Source organism: Theropithecus gelada, chromosome 6, assembly GCF_003255815.1.
Source record: "Theropithecus gelada isolate Dixy chromosome 6, Tgel_1.0, whole genome shotgun sequence".
In the NCBI taxonomy this organism is placed as follows: Eukaryota; Metazoa; Chordata; class Mammalia; order Primates; family Cercopithecidae; genus Theropithecus; species Theropithecus gelada.
In genome coordinates this window covers 91,002,143-91,013,689 of record NC_037673.1, presented here as the reverse complement: position 1 = coordinate 91,013,689, position 11,547 = coordinate 91,002,143, and the positions used below count along the sequence as shown (strand labels likewise).

Genomic DNA, 11,547 nt, shown 5'->3' with positions numbered 1-11,547 from the left:
TATGCTCTGTTTTAAATTCAGGTCTTTCCATAAGGAATTCAGGGAAGAATTTATATTTAACTTTGAGTTATTCTTCATGTATATTGTTTTGGAAATTTATGCTTATTGTATCTGCAATTTATTATATGTCATCCTTAAAAAAGAAAAAAAACTGAAGTGATATGGCTGTCTTCATTTGGATACCCTTAATTTTGTCAGCTCTGAAGATCATAGATAATCTTGGTGCGTCTGGTGACCGTCTTTATCAGAGGAATCTTTGTCTTCGTTTGAAAGCAGAGGCTTTGATTAAACTCTCAGATTATGACTCTTCAGAGGAAGCAATTCGTACTCTTGATCAGGTAGTCTTACCAAGTTTGTTTCTTCAACTGTAGTTAGTTTCCAGTCAACCAGGCAACAACCATTCTATGCCTACCACGAATATTTACTTATACAGATTTTGTGTTAGAGGTATGAATTCACCACATCTGCACTTTCATAAGTCATTCATACATTTGGGCACTTCTAGAGTGATTTGTTTGCCTTTTGATTAAGGACTTACAGTACTTATCATACAAGACTATTTTTTTAGTTCTAGACCTCATTCTCCTTTCTTCCTGTTGCCCTCTTAGGTTATTGCTACTTGATTATTATTAATTTGAGATTCTAAATTTTTTCCTCCAGGAAATATTCTGCAGATTTGACCAGAATAATTAAGGACACTGTTAGCTTCATGGTAGAGAATGTTTGTTTCATTCAAAGAAAGATTGATATTTCATAATGAAACCAATTTCTTAGTGTTTTGAGTTCAAGCAATTTGAAATTCCATACTAAAAAAATCTATAACTGGTAAATTAAGAATTATAACATTATGCCCTAAAGATTTTTGTCAGGTAAAGACTATTACTGGTTTAAAATTAAAATTGAGTTTTTAAATCAAGTTTTATATATTTCAAAGGGCTTTGTATTTCATAATATTTCTTTCAAATCAGAACCGTTGTCAGCATCCTTCAAGAATTAATATTTTCTTGTTTTCTTTTTGCTATCCCACCAATAGTGTATTTTGTGTGAATGCTTTATAAAGGTTTTTCAAATAATGTTTTTACAAAAAGACAAACGACTACTAGTTTGGAGAACTAGCAGAGTCTAGGTCTGAGATAGGAAGTGTACAAGATGAACCAAGAACACCTTGTCATGCTAGAAAGCAAGAAACTATAAAAGGGCTCAGACTACAAAAGGGCTCAGGAGCTAACATAAAGAGATTCTTACTGGCTAAAGAGGGCATTACTAATGTGGTATATTGAAACACATCAAATATGTTAAATCCATGTGTTCATGATGATACAGAAAACAAAAAATCAGCAAATGTCCTCAAGAAAACAAATCTTTGGGAGGATGCTAAAAACCCAACTGTGAAGTATAAAGGCATTTATCCTGCCTTTTCTATCTGAATCATTCCTCAGGATAATGAAATAATGAAGGGAGGAGAAATGTGTCTGTTGAATTATTCTGTCTAATAAGAGAAGATGACAGAAAATCACCATTTTGCAATCCTCAGTGAATTAACAGATCTAGGTGTCAAGGGTTAGTGGCTACTAACATCACAAAAAGACAATCAGGCTGAGCACAGTGGCTCATTCCTCTAATCCCAACACTTTGGGAGGCCGAGGCAGGCGGATCACTTGAGGTCAGGAGTTTAAGACCAGCCTGGCCAATATGGTGAAACCCCATCTCTACTAAAAATACAAAAATTAGTCAGGCTTGGTGGTGCACACCTGTAATCCCAGCTACTTGGGAGGCTGAGGCAGGAGAATCACTTGAAGCCAGAAAGCAGAAGTTGCAAGTCAAGATCACACCATTGCACTCCAGCCTGGGCATTGAAGCAAGACTCTGTCTCAAAAAAAAAACAAAAAACAAAACAAAACAAAACAAAAGACAATCAGACACAAACAAATGCAAATACACCTGAAGACCTAAGGTATCATTGGGAATCTTCAAACCTCTAAACCCAACTACTAATATACAGAAAATACAGGGAACCAAGGAACATGTTAAACACCTTGAGAATATATTTAGCAAAATCCAGACTCTGAGAAACTGTGACAAATAGGCCATATTTTTCAACAGTTAAATTGTAAGGAAGAAAAAAAAGAGGAAGGGGGCCTTATTGATTAAAATAGACTTAAGGCATATCAGTCAGTTGAAATGTATATATCTTCTTTGGATTTTGATTTTTAAAATTGTTCAAATATTTTATGAGACAAGTGAGAAATTTGATGATGTTAAGGATGTTTGTTGGTTTTGTTTAAGTATGATAATGGTAATGTGGTTATGTAACTTAGAAATGAACTTTTAGATATAGATACTGAAGTATTACAGATAAAAAGTTACAATATCTGGGATTTGTGTCAAAATAATCTGAGCAGAAGTGTGGTAAAATTGGTGGAGGTATAGATGAAAAGAATGATTGCTTATGAGTTTGTGGTTTTGTGGCTGGATGATGGGTACATGTGGGTTTATTATACTAGTTTCTGTAATTTTTTATGTATATGAGATTTTCCCTAATAAAAAGGTTATAAAGAGTGAAGATGTGTTAGTAGTGATAGAAATCAGGACCTCTATTTCTTTATTCTATTAGGATCTTGCTTTTCTGTGTTCATTCTTTAATTAAAGCAAACATTGCTGTGGTTGTGTTGAAGATTTATAGCAGTTCTTCACAATTATTTTCTAGATTTCTGATGCAGATAATATCCCAGGACTTTTGGTTCTCAAAAGCTTGGCCTATCGGAACAAAGGTTCATTAGATGAAGCTACAAAGGTTGGCTTTTTTATTCAAACTGAGCATTTTTTGAGTTAAAAGTCATTTTTATTTGGGTATAGAATTGACAGGTGTCTACTTTATAGATTATGGAAGACCTTCTCTCTTCTTACCCTGACCTAGCTGAAGTTCATGCCCTTGAGGCTTTGATTCATTTCACCAAAAAGGACTATCTACAAGCAGAAAAATGGTAAGGATATATAGATTGCTCATAGAACCATTTACATCTTAGTTTTTTTGTATTTCTCAGAAATTCAAAATGAGTAGGCTTGATGAAGATTTGATTTTGTATGAATTTGATCTTTGTAGGCTTTTAAGTTTTAGTATTTTTAAGAAATGTATTTAGCATGTTGTACAGTAGCTATAAAAAATTACATGATGAGTTTCAAATCTAATTAGCTGATCTTGGCTGGGCGTGGTGGCTCACACCTGTAATCCCAGCACTTTGGGAGGCCAAGGCAGGTGACCTCTTAAGCCCAGGAGTTCAAGACCAGCCTGGGCAACATGACAAAACGCCATCTCTACTAAAAATACAAAAAGTAGCTGGGTGTGGTAGCACATGCCTGTAGTCCCAGCTATTCAGGAGACTGAGGCACGAGAATTGCTTGAACCTGGGAGGTGGAGATTGTAGTGAGCCAGGACCATTCCACTGCATTCCAGCCTGGGTGACAGAGCAAGACTCGGACTCAAAAAAAAAAAAAATAATTAGCTGATCATCGTGTTCACTAAGCAGATGTAATGTTCAGTATAGTCTGAACACTTAGCACATGGTAGTGCTAAAAGGCCACTGTGCTTTTTTAAGCTCCTCTTCTTCAAAAACAAATCACTTCTTTCCTGGTGATAATATAAATCCTAAGGTAATGATTCGTTTCTAATTTGGCACCTCTGAATCACTCAAACTTTGATTGTTCCAACTAGGAGTTGCCTATATTTTTTTTTTTTGTGTGTGTGTGTGTGTGTGTGTGTGTATTTATTTTACTATTTCTTTTTATTACCCTTTGGTGACTTAGTTTTCAGACAGCTCTTGAGAAAGATACTGAAGTTGCAGAATATCATTACCAACTTGGATTAACATACTGGTTCATGGGTGAAGAGACAAGAAAGGATAAAACAAAGGCTCTTACCCACTTTCTGAAGGTAAAGCAAGTGCTGCAATTCAATTCCTAGTTGAAATGGCATTATAAAATCATAAATAATAATCATATAAGTTAGTTACAGTTGCTCCTTACTAAACTGTTTTTTGTGCTTTATCTTTCGTACGTAAGGTTTTGTGATGGTGTTATATGGGTTTTCAAGGAAAAAATTAAAACATGAAATGTAAAAGTTACTTTTTAAAAAGCATGTGTTCTAGAAAATGAGATATTTTCTAGATGTAAACAACACTTTTTAGGTAATTTTCACTGTAGTTTTATGAGCATACAAGTTAGATGTTTAAATTCCTGTTTTTTTAAGATATTTCACATCTATAAGTTGTGCATTCTTATCTTGACTTGTAAGAGCAGATTAATTCAGTAGCAGCTCTAATTTCACATTTCCTTTACCAAAAAAGAAAATATTTTTATACTTCCGTTTACTTTCTATAAGCAGTGAGGGACAGCTTTCCTGTCTGTTTTAAATCTTACATTAAAGGATTTTTGGCATATTTTTGTATGTTTAATGAAATTATTTCTTTTTTCTTTAATCTGTGTATTTATCTTCTGTATTTGTAAAGATATTCATTAAATGAACTTTTAATGTCCTGGTATTATCAATATTTATTTCAAAGGCTGCAAGACTGGATACATATATGGGCGAAGTTTTCTGCTATTTAGGTCATTATTATAGAGATGTGGTGGGAGATAAAAACAGAGCTCGTGGATGTTATAGGAAAGCCTTTGAATTAGATGACACTGATGCTGAATCTGGAGCTGCAGCGGTTGACTTAAGTGTGGAGCTTGAAGATATGGTATGTCTAATAACCACTTTTGCTTTTTGTTTTTTTATCCTGAGTATATAAATGAAAATATTTTTATATATGTATATTTGAAAGTTATTAGTTTTTTTTCTATAGGTGCAATATAAATATTTTCACTTCTATAAGTAAAATTTTTTTCCATTGGCGGATATTAAATTACTAACCAGTTGTTGTTGAAACTGTAGTTTGGCGTATACCAGTGTAAGTTTAAAAAATCAGAAGTGGGAAATGAAAATATATTTGTGTACTTTACATGAGCGTTCTTTTTATAATGTTCAAATATCTAATATTAGTATTTTCTTCTCATTAGGAAACTGCTTTAGCTATCCTAACAACAGTAACTCAAAAGGCAAGTGCTGGAACGGCAAAATGGGCCTGGCTTAGGCGAGGACTATACTATTTGAAAGCTGGTCAGCATTCTCAAGCAGTGGCTGAGTAAGGCACCTTATTGTATTTAAACTATGTTAGACAAGCATAACGTTCCTTAAATTAAGCATTATTTATACCCCAAATGAACTTTACAGATTGTCTCTTTATGATTGATTGGTGTTTATTGTCTATAGGGCAGTGGAATTGCAGAGATGGATTACATGATGTCCTGTTGTTGAGGAGATAGCCAGATTAGTGAATTGAAGTCTTAATAAATATGTATAGTAGTTCTCAATAGAAGTTTTAGTGATGAGAAGCTGAGGTACATATCTTTATTGTTCTGCTGACATACATTGTTTTTGGCAAGGGAGACATTTGGCAGCCTAAAGGGCATTGGGAGCAGCTCATATATGATCAATTTGAGTCATTTGGTTTGAACAGTACTTTGTAAATAAATGTATTTGGATCAAGATAAAGTTGTTTCTGGTTTATGTTAGTATCTAGAGTACAGGCATTTTCATGGAAATGGAATTTGATCAGATATTTAAAGCATGCCTATTGTTTCCGTATTTAAACTGTGGTATTTCTGTTTGGTAAAAGGATTGCTGGTGGGGGATTATGGACTGATGAGACAAACTGAGATGGACACCTGTCCTGGTAGGATAGAAAACTCGAGTTCTTCAAGATAATCAAGGAAAAGAAATTTTGTTCAGCACTTTTTCAAAAAAAGCATTTTATTCTTATTTGTTCCAAAATTAACATTTCTTAGTATTAAAAAAATTAATCATAAAAGGAACAGATTTACCTACTTTAAATAGCACCTTTATAAGTAGAAGGAGCCACAGATATGTATGCAATTCAATTACTTGAATTATTTATTTTATATTTTCCTTTCAGATTTGGAGATAGTTCCATAACTTTTAGTTCTCTTACGGTTTTTTAAAATTTTAGTTTACAGGCAGCATTAAGAGCAGACCCAAAGGACTTCAATTGTTGGGAATCATTAGGAGAGGCATACTTAAGCAGAGGAGGCTACACAACAGCTTTGAAGTCCTTCACAAAAGCCAGTGAGCTGAACCCAGAATCCACATACAGTGTGTTTAAGGTTGCAGCAATACAGCAGATCCTAGGCAAATATAAGGAGGCTGTAGCTCAATACCAGATGATCATTAAAAAGACAGAAGATTATGTGCCTGCTTTAAAAGGTAATTAATTTTTAATAGCTCCTTTGACTTTTATGATCCTGAAGTATAAAATCTTTGAGTAGATTTCCTGCCTAAATGTATTGAATAACGTGAAAAAAGGACTTCTTTAGTCAACAGCAAGCATCCAGTATGAACCTCTTACAGTATAACTTACATAAATGTGAATATAAAAAGATCAAATCTTGTTTCATAAGTTAATAAATAGTAATATGATAGAGATTTAACTTGTAGACAAACAGTATAACTATTAGATCTAAAAAACGATCTCTAAAACATGTTTCCCTATTCTTACATTTTGATAATTAATTCATTATCTCTCCAGAATATCTTAATACCTTTCATTACTTTGTAAGTTATATAAGCTCATTAAAATTTTTTTAAACTTTAGAGACAACTTGCTTTGTTTTATAGTTATCTATTTTTGGTAGTATAAAATAAAATACCACCATCCATATGTAACCTACATTTTTAATGATTGTATTAAAAAACTGGGAGCTCATTATATGTACTTACTCTCCTCCATTTCCTCCTTCTTTTTTTTAAAGAAACTGTTTTTTTTTTTTTTTTTTTTAAGGAACACTTTACGAATTTTTGTGTCATCCTTGCTCAGTAGCCATGCTAATCTTCTTTTTATCATTCAAGTTTTGGTATATGTGCTGCTGAAGTGAGCACATAAATAGTGTAAATAGTATATGATAAGTGACAAATAACTTAGGGCTTGAAACTTTTTTTTTAATTTTGTAAAACTCTTTCCTCAAGAGAAGGAGAACTCATATTTATGAAATCTTTACTAGGCACTTTAGGAAATCACTATTTCATTTAATTCTTATAGTATAGCTTGCTATACAGATTTTAATATAAAAAGATCATATCTTGTTTCACAATAGTTAATAAGTAGTAATATGATGGAGAGTAACATACAGATAATATCTGCATTTTTGTAGCCAAAGTTTTACCAGGTAAGTAACTTGCCCAAAGACAAGGAAATTCTTGGGTTCCGTAGATAACTTTTTAATAACTTCTAGTGCATGTTTACTCCAACAGAACTCTTTCATTTGAATTTCTTATTGAATCAATGTAGGATCATGCTTTAAGATAATTTTATAACATACCATTAAGTTTTATTTTCTGGGAAGTGCTTTAAAATAACACCAATAAATTCATTTGACGTTCATTTTAAGTGTTTGTTTTATGTGTTTTAATAACAGTGACAAACTTACCTGATTTTAGGTTTGGGTGAATGCCATCTTATGATGGCGAAAGAAGCTCTAGTTGATTATCTTGATGGAAAAGCTGTAGACTACATAGAAAAAGCACTGGAATATTTTACTTGGTTCGTATTATTCTTATTATTTATTGTTTACTTTTGTAATATTATAATGAAGCCAAATTTAGAAGATCATTTTATGTATTCTGCTAGATATAGCAATTACTCAGAATGTCAAACATAAAGAATAACAGACAAGCCAATTCATTCTGTAACATACATGTTGTATTAATTTTGCACTTGGGGAAACAGATGTAATTTCTTCTGATCTTAGTAGTGGCTGGCATCCTAGATGCATAGGAAAGAATAGGAAGGAAGGAGCAGTCTGCTTGTGGAACAGCAGCTCAGACACCATGTGTTAGTGTTCTCTTTCAGTAGGCCTGGAAATGAGTATCTTTAATTGGAACCAATTGGGAAATAGGGCTGTAGGTGCTCAATACACTTTACATTCAATGGTAAGAGCCAATTGTAGGATTATTAGTAGGTATTGAAGGTAAGGGGAAATAACAATCCGATTGCTTCTGAAGAGAAACTGTGAAGGAAAAAAGTGATGTGTCTAATAACAGGAAAGGAATCAGAAAATTTCGAGTAGATTTGGCATTTTATAGAAGTGTGAATTCATTCGTTAGGTCAGAAAAAGTGTTACATGTGGTAGATGACTTCCAAAAGTCCACAAGTTAGATGTACATTTGAATTTTTTGTAACTCTTAAACATCTTCTACTTTCCCTACTTTCCTGCTTGGTTTCTCCTCTGTTTTCTATTTATTGGTTGTTCCAGGATTGCTTTTCATATGAACCAAATATGAAATGAAAACTAACCCTTTTTTATCTCACTGAATTTTATTCCTTCTTTTCAAGTCTCACATAATATAGTTCTTTCTAAAGAGAAGGTTACTGTGTAAAGGGCATGCTTTATTTGAACTGGTATTTAAGAGTAAATGTGAACCTTTGGGTGACAGTACCTTAGCTGTAAATACTTCCTTTCTGAGCCTAGGATATGTTATTCTGGATAACATGTAACATAACCTATTAGAAGGTGGCATATAAAACAATTATTATCTCCAAATGTGTATTTACTTCTAGAATTACAAGGCGTTAATACTATCACAATTATTGTGTAAGAGTGATGTAAGTTACTTCAATTTATAGATATTTTATTTTTATTGAACTTAAAATAAGAATTTAGGCTGTTAAAATTGCCTCTGTTTTACTTTTCCCCTCTTTTTTCATTTTTTGCTGTCAATCTTAGAAATTTTGCTAAGATATTTAGGCAAAGGAACTCCAAATCGTATTGCCCTTCCTTCTGATTCTCAGTAGGCTTTTAGTCATGACCACAATAATTAATATTATTTCTTAGGAAGACATTGGAAAATGATTTTTGGCTGGACTCCATGAGTAGAAAAGGCTATGAAAAATGTTCCATCTGCTTATCCATCTGCCAGTAACATAGCAGCTTGTGATAGCTGATTATTGAGACTTGGCTTAAATGAACTTGCCATGTTTTATTTATAAGATCTTGAGAAGAGAAAAATGAAGAGAAATGTATAGCTGAAGTTTTTCTCATTCTAAAAGGAATTGCCCTCTGTCACCATAATTAATATTTCTCTTTGCTTTTTGAGCTTGTTCATTCAGTCTGCTCTTGTTTCAATAAATGTAGTTCTTCAGATTTTCATGTTTAGATTTTTGTTTTTTGTTTTTTTTTTGGTCTCAGGGTATTAATGTTCAACATCACCAATCATCAGGAAAATGCAAATCAAAACCACAGTAAGGTATCATCTCACCCCAGTTAGGATGTCTGTTATTCAAAAGACAAAAAATAAAGGCTGGCAAGGATGTGGAGAAGAGGGAACTCATATGGTTTATGGGAATGCAAACTAGTGTAGCCACTGTGGAGAACTGTATGGAGTTTTCTCAAAAAACTGCAAGTAGAACGACCATATGATCCAGCAATCCCACTACTGGGAACTTATCCAAAGGAAAGAAAATCATTATATCAAAGAGACATCTGTACCCTCATGTTAATTGCAGCACTATTCACAATAGTCAAGATATGGAATCAACCTAGATAGTCAACAACAGATGAATGGATAAAGAAAATGTGGTATTTATATACAATGGAATACTATTCAGCCATAAAAAAGAATGAAATTCTATCATTTAAGGCAACTTGGATAGAACTGGAGGACATCATGTTAAATGAAATAAGCCAGGAACAGAAAGTTAAGCACCATATGTGCTTACTCATATGTGGAAGCTAAAAAAAGAAATTGATCTCATAGAAGTAAAAAGTAGAACAGAGGATATTAGAAGCTGGGAAGGGTAGGGGAAAGGGATATATGGGTAGTATTTGTTAAAGGACACAAAATTATGGCTAGATACAAGGAGTAAGTTCTAGTGTTCTGTAGCACTGTAAGATGACTGTAGTTAACAATAATATATAGTTTCAAATAGCTAGAAGGATAGTGAACATTCCTAACACAAAGAAATGATAAATGTTTGAGATTATTAATATGCTAATTACCCTGATATGATCACGATACATTATATGTATCAAAAAATCTCTGTACCCCATGAATATATATAGTTATGCCAATTAAAAAATAAAATTTATAAAAATCTTTCAGATCTTACCAAATATATTTGGTACATTTTATTTGAGGTGTCTTCATTGATTTTTTTGCTGCCATAACAATACCACAGACTGGTTAATTTACAAAGAATAGAAGTTTATTTGACTTGGTTCTGGAGGCTGATAAGTCCAGGAGCGTGGTGCTGGCATCTTGGTGAGGGTCATCCTACGGCAGAAGGGCAGAATGCAAGAGAAAAGAAATGGAACTGAACCTACCCTTTTATCAGGAGCTCACTCCTGTGACAACTAACCCATTCTTACAATAACAGTACTAATCCATTTGGGGGGCAGAGCCCTCATGACATAATCACCTCTTAAAGGTCCTACTTCTCAACATTGTTGCCCTGGAGATTGAGTTCTCAACTCATGAACTTTGTGGGGACGTAGTCAAAACTACACAGCATGAGAGAAGATCTAAAAGCAAAAACCTGAGTTTACAATGGTCAGTTGTAAGAGAGTTATGAACTTTACTGCCTTGGTCATTGCTTAAACACAAAAAGCATAGTTTTAACATTTTAATATTAAAAGAAAATTGGTCCTGGAAAACTTATTTATTTATTTGTGTGATTGCTGCTACTTCTAATAAAAATGGTGAAGAGTAACAACAAAAAAAGTGTCCACAAAATTTCTGGCACTTAAAGTAATCCCTTCCTCCCTCCCTTTCTCCTTTTCTTCTTCCCTTCCTATTATTGAGGTGGTATGATATAATTCAGTTAGGAGGAGATTAGTAAAGCATTTGCAGTGCTTAGTGTACAGTTTTTCTGTTTTAAGTAATAATCAGGGAGATAAACTTCATACTTTTTATAAATAATTTATAAGAATCACACTATTTCTTTTTTTAGCGCTCTACAGCATCGAGCTGATGTGTCCTGCCTCTGGAAGCTAGCTGGGGATGCTTGTACCTGTCTGTATGCTGTCTCATCATCTAAAGTGAATGTTCATGTTTTAGGAGTCCTTCTAGGTCAGAAAGAAGGAAAACAAGTATTAAAGAAAAATGAGCTCCTCCACCTTGGAGGAAGGTAATTTGCAAAGATTGCCAGTTAATAACATTTGAATTGAATTAAGGCATTATAACAAAAATCATAACATTCACTTTTGTATTCCCATAGGTGTTATGGTCGTGCATTAAAACTGATGTCTACGTCTCATACATGGTGTGATCTTGGAATTAATTATTATCGCCAAGCAAAACATCTAGCAGAAACAGGCAGCAACATGAATGATCTTAAGGAGTTGCTGGAGAAATCTTTACATGTATGGTTTATATAAATTTTTTGTAAACTTTTTAAAAAGCTAAATGCTTTTCTCAAAGATGTTTTGAAGTAAATA

General features: G+C 33.3%; 1 protein-coding gene and 1 non-coding gene across 4 annotated transcripts in view; one reads left to right on the top strand and one right to left on the bottom strand.

Moving 5' to 3' along the window:
* The window catches only part of TTC37 (tetratricopeptide repeat domain 37), a 91,735-nt gene that overhangs the window by 27,156 nt on the left and 53,032 nt on the right, over nucleotides 1–11,547 (top strand). For all 3 annotated transcript variants that reach the window (XM_025387623.1, XM_025387622.1, XM_025387624.1), the window contains exons 13-22: nucleotides 199–338; nucleotides 2,708–2,794; nucleotides 2,881–2,984; nucleotides 3,805–3,931; nucleotides 4,560–4,739; nucleotides 5,059–5,183; nucleotides 6,069–6,322; nucleotides 7,553–7,655; nucleotides 11,061–11,237; nucleotides 11,328–11,472. In XM_025387623.1, coding sequence (XP_025243408.1) covers nucleotides 199–338; nucleotides 2,708–2,794; nucleotides 2,881–2,984; nucleotides 3,805–3,931; nucleotides 4,560–4,739; nucleotides 5,059–5,183; nucleotides 6,069–6,322; nucleotides 7,553–7,655; nucleotides 11,061–11,237; nucleotides 11,328–11,472 — 1,442 coding nt within the window. The remainder of the gene's footprint in view (nucleotides 1–198; nucleotides 339–2,707; nucleotides 2,795–2,880; nucleotides 2,985–3,804; nucleotides 3,932–4,559; nucleotides 4,740–5,058; nucleotides 5,184–6,068; nucleotides 6,323–7,552; nucleotides 7,656–11,060; nucleotides 11,238–11,327; nucleotides 11,473–11,547) is intronic.
* Nucleotides 6,888–6,994, bottom strand: LOC112627206. The gene has a single exon (XR_003120064.1). It is a non-coding gene; the product is annotated as a U6 spliceosomal RNA (small nuclear RNA).